This window comes from Diuraphis noxia, unplaced genomic scaffold, assembly GCF_037042655.1.
Source record: "Diuraphis noxia isolate RWA-SAM2 unplaced genomic scaffold, SU_Dnox_SAM2 contig0007, whole genome shotgun sequence".
In the NCBI taxonomy this organism is placed as follows: domain Eukaryota; kingdom Metazoa; phylum Arthropoda; class Insecta; order Hemiptera; family Aphididae; genus Diuraphis; species Diuraphis noxia.
In genome coordinates this window covers 2,135,988-2,150,379 of record NW_028301717.1, presented here as the reverse complement: position 1 = coordinate 2,150,379, position 14,392 = coordinate 2,135,988, and the positions used below count along the sequence as shown (strand labels likewise).

The 14,392-nt window shown below is 25.1% G+C and overlaps 1 protein-coding gene across 1 annotated transcript; it reads left to right on the top strand.

Moving 5' to 3' along the window:
- The first annotated feature begins 7,282 nt into the window (after positions 1-7,282).
- LOC149054403 (kelch domain-containing protein 4-like) lies at positions 7,283-13,785 on the top strand. Its single transcript, XM_089230239.1, has 9 exons — positions 7,283-7,494; positions 7,596-7,723; positions 8,227-8,397; positions 11,002-11,237; positions 12,052-12,218; positions 12,277-12,426; positions 12,943-13,170; positions 13,232-13,414; positions 13,492-13,785. Exons 2-9 carry the CDS (start codon positions 7,616-7,618, stop codon positions 13,650-13,652), a joined length of 1,404 nt encoding a protein of 467 aa, XP_089086365.1. The 5' UTR covers positions 7,283-7,494; positions 7,596-7,615; the 3' UTR covers positions 13,653-13,785.
- The last annotated feature ends 607 nt before the right edge of the window (positions 13,786-14,392 follow it).

The following is a 14,392-nucleotide window of genomic DNA, read 5'->3' as shown; positions in this document are numbered from 1 at the left end:
TTTGAAGTGTCGATAAAATTTTTTTGGCCCTATCAAAATACTTGAAAATTTAATACAAAGTTCCTCATAAGTTATTCTTAAAGTGATTAAAAAATTATATGAATACATAGGCACAATTTTTTTTTTATAAGCGTTTATAGTTCAAATTTTTACGAAATCTGTCGAAAATGTGAAAATTTGCAAGTAATTTTGAAGCTGAAAAATCATAAAATTGTTTGTGTTTATAACTAAAGATTAAGAATACATCACTAAGTTTTCCATAAGTTTTACTTCAAGTAACTATAGAGAAAACTCGAAGCGTCATTATAGGAAAAATTTTAATTGCGTTTGAATTTTAAATTTTTACGAAATAGCGTAACGATAACGATTTATCCTGAAACGAATTTTTAATTATTTGTTATTATTCAAAAAGTATGAGTCCTAGATACTTGAAAATTTTACCAGTTATTAAGATTGGCATTTTATTTACATGATTTATTTTTCAAAATATTTTGACTTTTTTTGAGATATTTATAGACAACTGAAATTTTCAATATTTCTGAAAATTTTTTTGGAAGGGTCGATAAAATTTTTTTGGCCCTATCAAAATACTTGAAAATTGAATACAAAGTTCCTCATAAGTTATTCTTATAGTAATCAAAAAATTATAAAAATACATAGGCACAATTTTTTTTATTAGCATTTGAAGTTCAAATTTTGACTAAATACATAAAAATTACGGCAATGTTCAAATTATCTTAGATAGAAATTCATAAAAGTTTTTCTTTTTAATTCTAAGATTTGAGAATTTAATACAAGGCTCACAATATATTTTTACAATTGCAGTTGAAAAATAAAAGAAATATATTGTCACAAATTTTTTTTATAAGATTTTACAGTTCAAATTTTGACCAAATACATAAAAATTACGGCAATGTTCAAATTATGTTAGATCGAAATTCATAAAAGTTTTTCTTTTTAATTCTAAGATTTAAGAATTTAATGCAAGGCTCATAATATACTTTTGCAATATCAGTTGAAAAATAAAAGAAATATATAGCTACATTTTTTTTTTACATGCATTCAAATTTTAATTTTGACAATATACGTAAAAATCACGAAAATTCGTAAATTATTTTATTCTATAAATTCATAAAAAATTTTCTTTTCATACCTAAGATTTGAAAATTTAATACAAGGCTCCTTTCAAGTTTTTCAATCTTTATCACAAAAAAAATGTCCATCGGAAATTCAAATTAAATTTTTATTAGCATTTGAATTTCAAATATTGACAAAAATTCGTCAAAACCATGAATATTTGCAAATTATTTTGTAGTTCAAAATTCATAATATTGTTTGTATTTATATCTAAGGTTATAAAATTTAACACCAAGTTTTCCACAAGTTTTGCTTCAAATAGCTATAGAGAAAATTTGAAGCGTCATTATAGGAAAAATGTTTTGAGCGTTCAAGTTTTAAATTTTTATGAAATCGCGTAATGATAACGATTTATCCTCAAACCAGGTATTCGTATATATAAGGTATTATGAATTATGATAACTACATGATAACTACATTAATCGATTAACCATGCCTTATGCAAAATGCGTCTTAATTGAAAAATAAAATATTTGTTTCAAAATAGAATATATGACAATATTTAAATATAATATATCCTAGACTGACAAATCATCTCCGTTCAGAATCGTTTTTCGTATACAATGATACCTATCATTGCATTCAAATTTAATCCCATCCATTACAGTAACCTACTGTACAGCAGAACGACATCCACGACTTACCCGCTTTTTTAGTTTAAATATTGGTTTAAAGTTTCCTTGTTTTGAACATCAAGCTGATATATTGACTAATATTTTTTCGTATTATATTACTATGAGAATGAGGCAGTATTCTTACTTGGTGAATCAAAACTCAAAAAAACTAAGTAAAACAAAAAAAAAATTATCTAAATTAGTTAAAACATGATTTGTTGACTAATTTAATTTAAGGTTTGAACTGTATATGTATTGTAATTACAGGGTGATTGATTAAGCGTAAAACACTCATTATCTTAATCAATCACCCTGTATAAGTATTTCATGCAATTTGTATTAAGTAACTATATTAATAAATTTGTAAAATTATTTGTATTATGTAATAAAAAAAGATGTAAATAATATTCATTAAATAATTAAATGTGCATTTTTCTTTTACTACCTATTAATACTTACCTTTCACTTAACACTTTATCAATCCATTTTGTCATAGTAGAATATTTAGAATGGTCAATGGTGCCTATTAATTGTTAATAATATTGCAGATTACAGTCATAAGAAAATGCATGAATGTTTTAAATTAATCGTTCAAAAAAATCATAATATTATTTGTTATTTATGCATAATATTTTAAATTTTAAATAGTCAATCCATTAGTAAACATTTAATTCCCTTGGAGCGCTAGTGCATCTTTGCACATTGAAAGTCAGTTTAGGAGCGCCTTGTCATGTATCGTTGGGTATCCAGTATATTTAATTCGTGGTCCGTGGTATTTATTATAATGAATGATACGATGTGATAACAACTTTGTTTTTGATAATAACAAAATGATAACGACGGTGGTGGTCTAATCGACTGCGTCTATATAAGATAGTACTATCTTAAATCGTGGTATAGACAGACCCATGGCTAAATACACTGGTATGTTCTCAACTTGGGTGAAATATCATGCAGTCGGCGCAGCCAGTATTTATCATGGAATAAAAATCTTTTAGTTATTTATTCCATGTGATATAACGTAGGCCTGTCTACTTTTTGTGATGGACACTAATTGCTACAAATTCTTTAGACTAAACCTGTGTGAAAAATGAATGCCGGAAAAAAAGTCCACTGAAAAGACGTACCCAGAAAAAAACTAATTTGCTAACACTCAATTCACTAATTACGTTTTACATGTTATATTATTCATATCTTATACCACCATCATAATTTATTATAAATTACCAAAATTACACATTACAAATTTAATTATACTCAATTTTCTAGTTACGGTTAATGTTACATTAAAATAAGCGGGTACGTGGGTATCGCTCTGCTGTACATTAGTGGGTGGGGTGGACCTCTGACTAGGGTAGCTTAAATTTGAATGCAATGATATAGGTATCATTGTATACGAAAAACGATTCTGAACAGGCGCGGACTGGTAAAAAAGGGGCATGCTAAATAATTTTAAGGGCAAATAACAAAAATTTTTAGGGCAAATTAAAAACGTTAGGTTATTTATAAAATATTTTCTTTTGTTTTAATAAAATATTGAAAATACGTTAAAAACGTAAATAGGAACTTAATAAATTACTACAAACATTCAAACAAAATTGTACAATATTAGATTATTATGTTCAACAGTTGTATGGTAAAAATAAATTAAAATAAATCGATAGCCTGTTATTAAACAATATTTAAGTATTAAATTTGATTACCTTAAAAATCAATTTAAATGGGTTAGTAAATCATGATAAATTTTTGATACTCACAATACTATGGCCAAGGGCACCCGCAGAAATTTTCACCAGGGGGGGGCAAGGTGTATATTATACATATATTTATACATAGCCATAACTAGGGCTCGGAACTTAATGGACTAAAAAAGTACTAAATATGCATGCACCCATGCACTTAAAAAAGTACAAATATGCTCTAAAAATATGCCCTTATATTTAATTATTTTACACAAAATTTCCATTTGCACAAATATTTTTTTAAATTTGTAAATAAAAAAAAAGCGGGTAAGTCGTGGATGTCGCTCTGCTGTACAGTAGGTTACTGTAATGGATGGGATTAAATTTGAATGCAATGATAGGTATCATTGTATACGAAAAACGATTCTGAACGGAGATGATTTGTCAGTCTAGGATATATTATATTTAAATATTGTCATATATTCTATTTTGAAACAAAAATTTTATTTTTCAATTAAGACGCATTTTGCATAAGGCACGGTTAATTAATTAGTGTAGTTATCATAATTCATAATACCTTATATTATCATAGATATACGAATACCTGGTTTGAGGAGAAATCGTTATCATTACGCGATTTCATAAAAATTTAAAACTCAAACGCTCAAAACATTTTTCCTATAATGACACTTCAAATTTTCTCTATAGCTATTTGAAGCAAAACTTATGGAAAACTTGGTGTTAAATTGTATAACCTTAGATATAAATGCAAACAATATTATGAATTTTGAACTACAAAATAATTTGCAAATATTCATGGTTTTGACGAATTTTTGTCAATATTTGAAATTCAAATGCTAATAAAAATTTAATTTGAATTTCCGATGGACATTTTTTTTTGTGATAAAGATTGAAAAACTTGTAAGGAGCCTTGAATTAAATTTTCAAATCTTAGGTATAAAAGGAAATTTTTTTATGAATTTATAGAATAAAATAATTTACGAATTTTCGTGATTTTTACGTATGTTGTCAAAATTAAAATTTGAATGCATGTAAAAAAAAAATGTAGCTATATATTTCTTTTATTTTTCAACTGATATTGCAAAAGTATATTATGAGCCTTGTATTAAATTCTCAAATCTTAGAATTAAAAAGAAAAACTTTTATGAATTTCGATCTAACATAATTTGAACATAACCGTAATTTTTATGTATTTGGTCAAAATTTGAACTGTAAAATCTTATAAAAAAAATTTGTGACAATATATTTCTTTTATTTTTCAACTGCAATTGTAAAAATATATTAAGAGCCTTGTATTAAATTCTCAAATCTTAGAATTAAAAAGAAAAACTTTTATGAATTTCTATCTAAGATAATTTGAACATTGCCGTAATTTTTATGTATTTAGTCAAAATTTGAACTGTAAAATCTTATAAAAAAAATTTGTGACAATATATTTCTTTTATTTTTCAACTGCTATTGTAAAAATATGATAGGAGCCTTGTATTAAATTCACAAATCTTAGATTTAAAAAGAAAAACTTTTATGAATTTCTATCTAAGATAATTTGAACATTGCCGTAATTTTTACGTATTTAGTCAAAATTTGAATTTTAAATGCTTATAAAAAAAATTTGTGACTACGCATTTCTTTTATTATTCAACTGCTATTGTAAAAATATGATAGGAGCCTTGTATTAAATTTTCAAATCTTAGATCAAAAAAGAAAAATTTTTATGAATTTCTATCTAAGATAATTTGAACAATGCCGTAATTTTTACGTATTAAGTCAATATTTGAACTTCAAATGCTAATTAAAAAAATTGTGCCTATGTATTCTTATAATTTTTTAATCACTTTAAGAATAACTTATGAGGAACTTTGTATTAAATTTTCAAGTATTTTGATAGGGCCAAAAAAATTTTATCGACACTTCAAAAAAAAATTTTCAGACAAATTGAAAATTTCAGTCGTCTATAAATATCTCAAAAAAAGTCAAAATATTTTGAAAATTTAATCATGTAAAGAAAATACCAATCCTAATAACTGGTAAAATTTTCAAGTATCTAGGACTTATACTTTTTGAATAATAATAAATATTTAAAATCGTTTCAGGATAAATCGTTATCGTTACGCTATTTCGTAAAAATTTAAAATTCAAACGCACTTAAAATTTTTTTTATAATGATACTTCGAGTTTTCTCTATAGCTACTTGAAGGAAAACTTATGGAGAACTTAGTGTTGTATTTTTAATCCTTAGTTATAAACGCAAAAAATTTTATGATTTTTCAACTTCAAAATTACTTGCAAATTTTCGCGTTTTCGACAGATTTCGTAAAATTTTGAACTATAAAAGCTTATTAAAAAAAATTGTGACTTACGATTTTTAATTTTTTTTAGCTACAATAAGAAAAACGCATAAGGAACCTTGTATTAAATTTTCAAGTTTTTTTGGTCGTCCAACATTTTTTTACCGACACTTCAAAAAAAAATTCTCAAAAAAAGTGTAAATTTCAGTGGTCTATAAATAACTCAAAAAAAGTCAAAAATTTTTGAAAATGAAACTGTATATAGAGAACATTAACATAAACATTTGGTGAAAATTTCAAGTATTTAAAGTGATTATTTTTTTAATTACAACCATATAAAAAAATCGATTTGGTCGAAAACTGATTTTGCGTAAAAATTCCCGTTTTTCTGTCATTTTTTTTTTGTTTTTCTCGATTTTTTTGAAAACTGTTGGAAAATGTTTACTTTTGACCTCTATAATGCATCAAGGATCTTCAATTTTACATCGGAAACCACCCCCAAAGTTTGAAATCGAAGCATTATTTCGACTAGTTATGCTGTACACAGACACAAAAAAAAAAAAAAAAAACACACATCATTGTAAAATCAATACATTCTCCACTTCGTTCAGAATCTAAAAGCAGTTATAAAAATAATATTTATTTTCATTTTTTAATTATAATTTAAAAAAAAATAATAATAAAAAAATTGTTTTTAAAATGAAAAATGTTCCTTGAGTAAAAAAATGTACTTCTGTCGAGTTATATTTATATATTTGTCGCAGATTGTTTGGTTTTATATTATATTTTGTTTATATTAATATTATATTATATTAACCAATAAGGAAAAACATTGTTTTTAATGTCAAATGGAAATTTGAAAAATACGATATAAGAATATCTAGTAAGGTATGTATTTCAAATATCAGGAAACTGGTAGGTAATGGTTAAACGTCAAAGTCTGTAAGTATTTAATTTTAATTTTTAAGGTAAGTAGTAAGTACTAAGTGTAAAAGTGTTTGACGTTTGTCATTCATTATCATTAATTGACTGTTTAGTGCACGCCGCACGGTCTTAGAAGTTAGAAGTTAGAAAATATCTTCTAAGACCGTGGTTTAGTGTTTACATCTGTTATAATCTTATCATCATTCATCATAGAAAACAAAATATTTTCGTGGCTATAATCACATATTACATTGTATGATTATACATTTATACACAATAGGATAAGGTTTTTTACAAAAATTACATTATATTAAATACATAAGTAATTAATATAATAAATAAATTATAAATACATATTACATATTAAGTTAAAATATTTATGAGAAAATGTTCCTAGAAAGAGTATTACTATTTGACAGTCATCGTCATTGGAACCTACTACAATACTATATTAATTTAAATTTTGGCGCGCATTCTCGCATAATGTGGACAGAGTGACGTAGCATACATGCGCAGAACGAAGTTGAGAACATACCAGTGTATTTAGCCATGGACAGACCCGTCCCTAACTTAAAATATGTAGTTTATCTATATTTTAAATTTTCATTGAACTTAAAAGTGTAAACAAAACAACGTGGTTACAAATACAAAGTACAAAATATATTAGTCATCGTTTGATTCTTTTTTTTTTGAGTAATTTAAATAAAGAATTTTGATTTTTGATTTCTAGATAGTAGATAGTATTAACTGACAAATTAAAAAGTTTAGTTCTGTATAGCATAAATTAATATTGATTTTATATTCACCAGTCAATAATTATATTAAAAAGTGAGTTATTGGTTAGAAATTGTTTAAAAGCTTATTGTTTGGTATTTAAACTTGTTATACCTAGGTTTATATCTAATATTTTTAAAACTATTCGATTTTAGGTGAATAAAGATTAGTCGTAATGGGAAAAAATAAAAAAAAAGGAGCATCACGCATCGAAAAAGCATCTGCTAAAAAAGAAAAAAAAATAGCTCAAAGGATCAAAAAAGATATAGGAAAAATTGGAGAGGTATATTTGTGAAATAATATTATATTTAAGGTAGGAGCTGATGAAGTACAAAAAAATCAGTTAAGTGACTTATTTTAATCTCTTAAGTATATAATAGTTAATAAATTATTATGATTTGTGATCAACCATTTTTAATCTACCACTTAATTTTGGATGATAAAATAATTAATATAATTAACTAAAATTGGTTTTATTAATTCTAATGGCCCAGGGTGCTACAAATCAAGTAGTGCTGGGCCAAACATTTGTATTTATGATCTCCACTGTCAAGCCCTTTCTTAATTAACTCATATTGTTATGAAGAACTCTTAGTTAAAAAAAACAGAACTCGGGATAAATTAATTTTAAACCCTGGACCAAAAATAGCCAGTCCATCACTGAATATGTATATCCATCATCCATGACAAAATAAATTCATTATTTTTATTTTTCTGTCTTGAGTAACTAACGTTAATGCATGTTTAACTTTAAACTACATTTAATTTATTTTAATTTTGTTTTAGCCTGAGGTATCTACTATAGTGGCTCATATTGAGGCTAAAAACAAGTCAAAAATTAAAGTGACTGAAACAAAAATTGATAATCCATCAAGGAGATCAAATTTTTCATTTGTTCCACATCCAGATAAAGATGAAATTATTCTATTTGGTGGTGAATTCCATAATGGTAAAAATGTAAGTAGAAAATAAGAATTTCTACTTTAAATTGTATTTTTTCCTGTAATAACTAATTATTAAATTACTGTTTAAACTGTTCTATTAACTTAAAATTATTTTCTTTAAAGTTGATTTTAGACGTTTACAATATTTTTTGTATGTTTATATCTAATTTTGTCTTTATTATTTTAACATTAAATGTAATTTTAGATTCTGAGCGGAACGATGAATGTATTGATTTTACCATGTGTGTTTTTTATTTTTTTTTTTGTGTCTGTCATCACGTTTTGGGACAGTAAAAATGCTTTGATTTTTGACTTCAGTACCACATTCGATCAGAAAGTGAATCTAGTTGGTACTTTGGGGGGTCAAAAGTAAAAAATTCTTAATACTTTTCTAAATAATCGAGAAAAACAAACTAAAAATTAAGGGAAAAACTGGAAATTTTACGTATCCTAAACGTATTATACGTTTTAAATCTAAGATTTAAAAATTTAATACAAGATTCCTTACAAGTTTTTCAATCTTTATCACAAATGAAAATTCCACCGGAAATTCAAATTAAATTATTATGAGCATTTGAAATTTAAATTTTTACAACATTGGATTTTCACTTTTAGCGATTTCCTTATTTTGGTGTAACTCTAAAACAAATGACCGCAGATACTTGGAATTTTCACTGAATGTTTATATAGGCATTTTATATATTTTATAAAATTTTCAAAATATTTAGATTTGTTTTGCGCTGTTTACTGACAATTTAATTTTTCAACTTTTTTAGTTTTTTTTTCTATAAATATCGATAAAAATTTATTTGTTCGGTAGAAAAGCTTAAAAATTTAATACAAGGCTTAGGCTAACACATTGTAACAATAGCAGTTAAAAAATATTAAAAATTCGTAGGCACGATTTTTTTTATAAGCTTTTATAGTTCAAATTTTGACTAAATACGTAAAAATTACGGCAATGTTCAAATTATCTTAGATAGAAATTCATAAAACTTTTTCTTTTTAATTCTAAGATTTTAAAATTTAATACAAGGCTACTAACATATTTTTACAATAGCAGTTGCGAAATATAAGAAATACATAGTCACAATTTTTTTTATAAGCATTTAAAGTTCAAATTTTGACTAAATACGTAAAAATTACGGCAATGTTCAAATTATCTTAGATAGAAATTCATAAAAGTCTTTCTTTTTAATTCTAAGATTTGAAAATTTAATACAAGGCTCCTAACATATTTTTACAATAGCAGTTGGAAAATAAAAGGAATAAATAGTCACAATTTTTTTTTTAAGTATTCAAAGTTTGAGTTTTGACAACATATTATGTAAAAATCACAAAAATTCACAAATTATTTTAAGCTAGAAATTCATAAAAAATTTTCTTTTTAAATCTAAGTTTTGAAAATTTAATACAAGATTCCTTACAAGTTTGTCAATCTTTATCACAAATAAAAAGTCTACCGGAAATTCAAATTAAATTTGTATGAGCATTTGAAATTTAAATTTTTACTACATTGGATTTTCACTGGATTTCACATTTAGTAATTTTCTTATTTTGGCGTAACTTTAAAAGTCTAAAACAAATGACCGCAGATACTTGAAATTTTCACTGAATGTTTATATAGGCATTTTCTATATTTGATAACATTTTCAAAACATTTAGATTTGTTTTGAGCTGTTTACTGACATTTTAATTTTTCAACTTTTTTATTTTTTTTTTCTATAAATATCGATAAAAATGTATTTGTTCGGTAGAAAAGCTTGAAAATTTAATACAAGGCTTCTAACACATTTTAACAATAGCAGTTCAAAAATAAAATAAATTGATGGTCACAATTTTTTTTATAAGGATTCAAAGTTTGAATTTTGACAAACATACATAAAAACCACGAAAATTCATAAATTATTTTATGCTAGAAATTTATAAAAAATGTTTCTTTTATATCTAAGATTTGAAAATTTAATACATGCCTCCTATCATATTTTTACAATAGCAATTCAAAAATAAAAGAAATGCGTAATGACAATTTTTTTTTACAAGCATTCAAAGTTTGAATTTTGACTAAATACGTAAAAATTACGGCAGTGTTCAAATTATTTTATGCTAGAAATTCATAAAAAAAATTTATTTTAAATCTAAGATATGATTTTTTATAATCTATAATATATCCTAGACAGATATACCGTCTTTGCTCAGAATCGTTTTTCGTATACAATGATATAATATCATTGAAATCAAATTTAATTCCATCCATCACAGTAACCCACTTGTAACCTACTGTACAGCAGAACGACATCCACGACTTACCCCACCTTTTTTTTTTAATTGTGTTTATATGTTTCAATAAACATATATGTATAAATATCAAAAAAATTGATGTTTTAAATATATTATGATAGCAAATTTAGGTTAATAAGTGCATAATGTTTACTACTCTAAGTGTTAAAAAAAAAAAAAGACATTAGGTTAGGTTATTATGCCTACACTTATATCACTCTTCCCAGAAGTTAACTTGTAGTTAAATATTTTAATATTTAGAACAAAAATGCTTAGAATATAATATAATTTTCTTTTTTCTTAGTAAAACTTGATTATTTAACACATTTACTTACAGACGATAATGTACAACGATTTAATATTTTATAATATTAGTCATAATACATGGACGTTAGTGGATGCTCCTGGTGCACCACCTTCTAGATCATCTCACTCTGCAGTAAGTGTTGCTGTAGATAATGGACAGTTGTGGATTTTTGGTGGAGAATTTGCTAGTCCTTCAGAATATCAATTTTATCATTATAATGATTTATGGGTTTTTGGACTAAAGAATCGAAATTGGACAAAAATTATGTAAGTCATAAACTCTTTACTATTAATATGATAATTAGATTATATTGTAGCCTTAGTGAAATCTATTTCACTACAACATTTCAGATTTAAATTTGTCATATTTCAAAAACTAATTGTACAGCAAAAATTAGTGTCAAATTTAGTTTAAAAATAGTACCCACAAATTTTTTATTTTTTATGCATATTTAAAATTTTTTACATAGATTAGGATTCTTGTGATTCATATTAATTTTATAAATATTGTATGTTAATATTTAAATTTAAGTATTTCATTTAAATAACCACCAAGGACCCTATTTAAGATTTTGATCACATTCAATTTCATATTTCTACTGCATCTCTTAGGTGCCTGGTGTGACTGACAATATAATTATATAAATAATCATGTAAATTATGTTTGCATCATCGTTCTCACTTAGTTAAGAAAATGTAATTGTTGCATTAACCGATACGGTCAATCAATATGTATTGTCGGTAAACAAAGTATACCTTTCAATGGTCATTCCAAATTCGTAGTTACTATTATATTTCAAAAAAATTTATTAATCACATAAAAAAAAACGTAATGATTCCTGCTACACCTACACAATTACCTAGTATAACATTAATGATATAAAATCATATTCATTTACGATTAGGTTAGGTTAGGCCTTGTAAAAATGTGGTGGTAGTAATGATCAACTATGAGCGTTGGCATGACAGACTCTTATAAAATTTGAGAATTACTGATGTCCACATGGCAATAAATGTGTTATAAATATTCAGATGTTTGGTAAATATGGATATTCAGTTATTTTAATAATTTAATATTTAGGGCTGAAGGAGGACCTTGCGGTCGTAGTGGGCACAGAATGGTACTTAGCAAACGTCATTTGGTATTATTTGGCGGATTTCAGGATAATACTCATAATTATCAATATTTTAATGATTTATATGCATTCAGTTTAGCTGACTATAAATGGAAAACTATCAAAACTTCTGGTATGATAAATATTTGTGTATTTTTCTAATTAAAAAGGTTATAATAAATTATTTTTAGGACAAGCCCCTTCACCAAGATCTGGTTGTCAAATGTTTGCTATGGAGGATGGTAGAATTATAGTATATGGTGGTTATTATAAAGAAAAAGTAAAAAAAGATTATGACAAAGGAACAATTTTAATTGATATGTACATGTTGACTCCTGAAAGTAAGTTTATATTTTAACTAAAAAAGATAAATGATCAATACCTACACATTGTGAATGATGTATTATGTATATTCAATAGTTTTCAGTTATTAATTATATGTTATTGTTGTGTTACTAAGAGTTGAATACTCATTTTTTAACATTGCAATTATTATCTAAATACAGAAACAGATGAACCAAACAGTCCTTGTTGAAAATCCATCAAAGAAAATTATAAATATTAATTATAGAATTTTGGATTAAACTAAATTAAAATATAAGAACAAATTAGTTCATCATTGGCATAAGTTAGGGAGAGGAGTACTTTAAAACTTCCATGTCTGTTATAAACCATAAATAATGTAAGAAATCTGCAGTTACTTTTTATTTAAGATTTTTTTTTATTAAAAAGAATAACTAAAAATAGGATTTTCCTAACTTAAAAACATATGACATATGTTTATATTATTAGGATATATAGAAACAATATACTATAAATTTTCTACTATCTTTAATTATCATGATTCTGATTTTTAGAAGGCGATACAGATTTTTCAAATTATCGTTGGTCAAAAGTGAAACAAGCTGGTTCTTTACCAACTGCTCGTTGTAGTTTATCTGGTTCACCAATCTCTGGACATAATAAGGCATATATATTTGGAGGTGTTTATGATGAAGAAGAGGGAGAAGACGATTTAACTAGTACATTCTATAATGATTTATATATGTTAGATTTGGAACAAAATACACCCACTTGGAGATTAAGTACATAACAGTAGTAATACAATAATATAACATAATTACTTTTATTGATGGTTAATTTCAGTTTCAGTTAAAGAACAACCGAACAAATTAACATCTGAAGAACCTCAAAGTTTGATCAATTCAGAGAAACCAACTCCGCGATCACATAGTGGACTTGCATTTAAACATAATACTTTGTTTGTCTATGGTGGAATTGTTGAAAAAGGCTCAAAAACACTAACACTTAATGACTTTTATTCATTAGGTAAGAACAGCATTATATTATTATGATTCAATGTAGAATATCTTAATACATAATTTGCATTTCAATATGAATTTTAGACATCAAAAAGTTAAAAAAATGGAATGTGATTTGCAATGATGATATTTTAAAAACTGTGAATTCAGACAGCTCTGATGATAATATGTCGACTGATGACTCGAGTTCAGAATCTTCAGAATCTGATGCATCATCATCTTCAGGACAAATGGAAACTGATTGATTTAAAATTTACCATTGTGGAAATAACTTTGAAAGATATAATATATTGTTTGATTATTATTTTATTTTAATAATATATAGGCTGAAGCCCAAAACAATGTGAAATATATAATAAATATTTACAATTAAACTAATGATAATTAGTAATATAATTACAAGTATAGATATTAATGTTAAGAAAGATCCAGTAAACAAATTTGTTTATGAGAATTAAAAGCTGCTTCATTAGAAATTTGCATAAGACGATGAATAGGGGAATTTAATACATAATTAGAATAATAAGAAAAAACCGAACAAAAAATAGAGAAATGTATCTAGTGAAATAGAAGTTTAAAATTTATTTCACGAAGGCGAGTATGGCATTGAATTATGTTAGATAACATTATTGCCATAAATGAAATATTTGCGCAACATCTATGGTTATCAAGACTGGATAAATTTAAAACTATACAAACAGTAATAAAAATTGTTATCATATGGAGGACAAGGTACTTTCAGTAATTAATCACCATATGATAAACTTATTAGTTATAGAATATAAATAAAGCAATTAATAGTTATTTGGGTTTTACAATCTTTCTTTCATTTTTTTGCATACATAATTATCTTTTTTAATGTCAATTTCTATCATTGACTTCAAATATTATAATAGTATGAAATATTGGATTTCTATAAGAAATCAGTGGGTGTACATAAGTTTTATTTAAATTTTAAATATCATATCTCCTGTAAAGTTTTTAT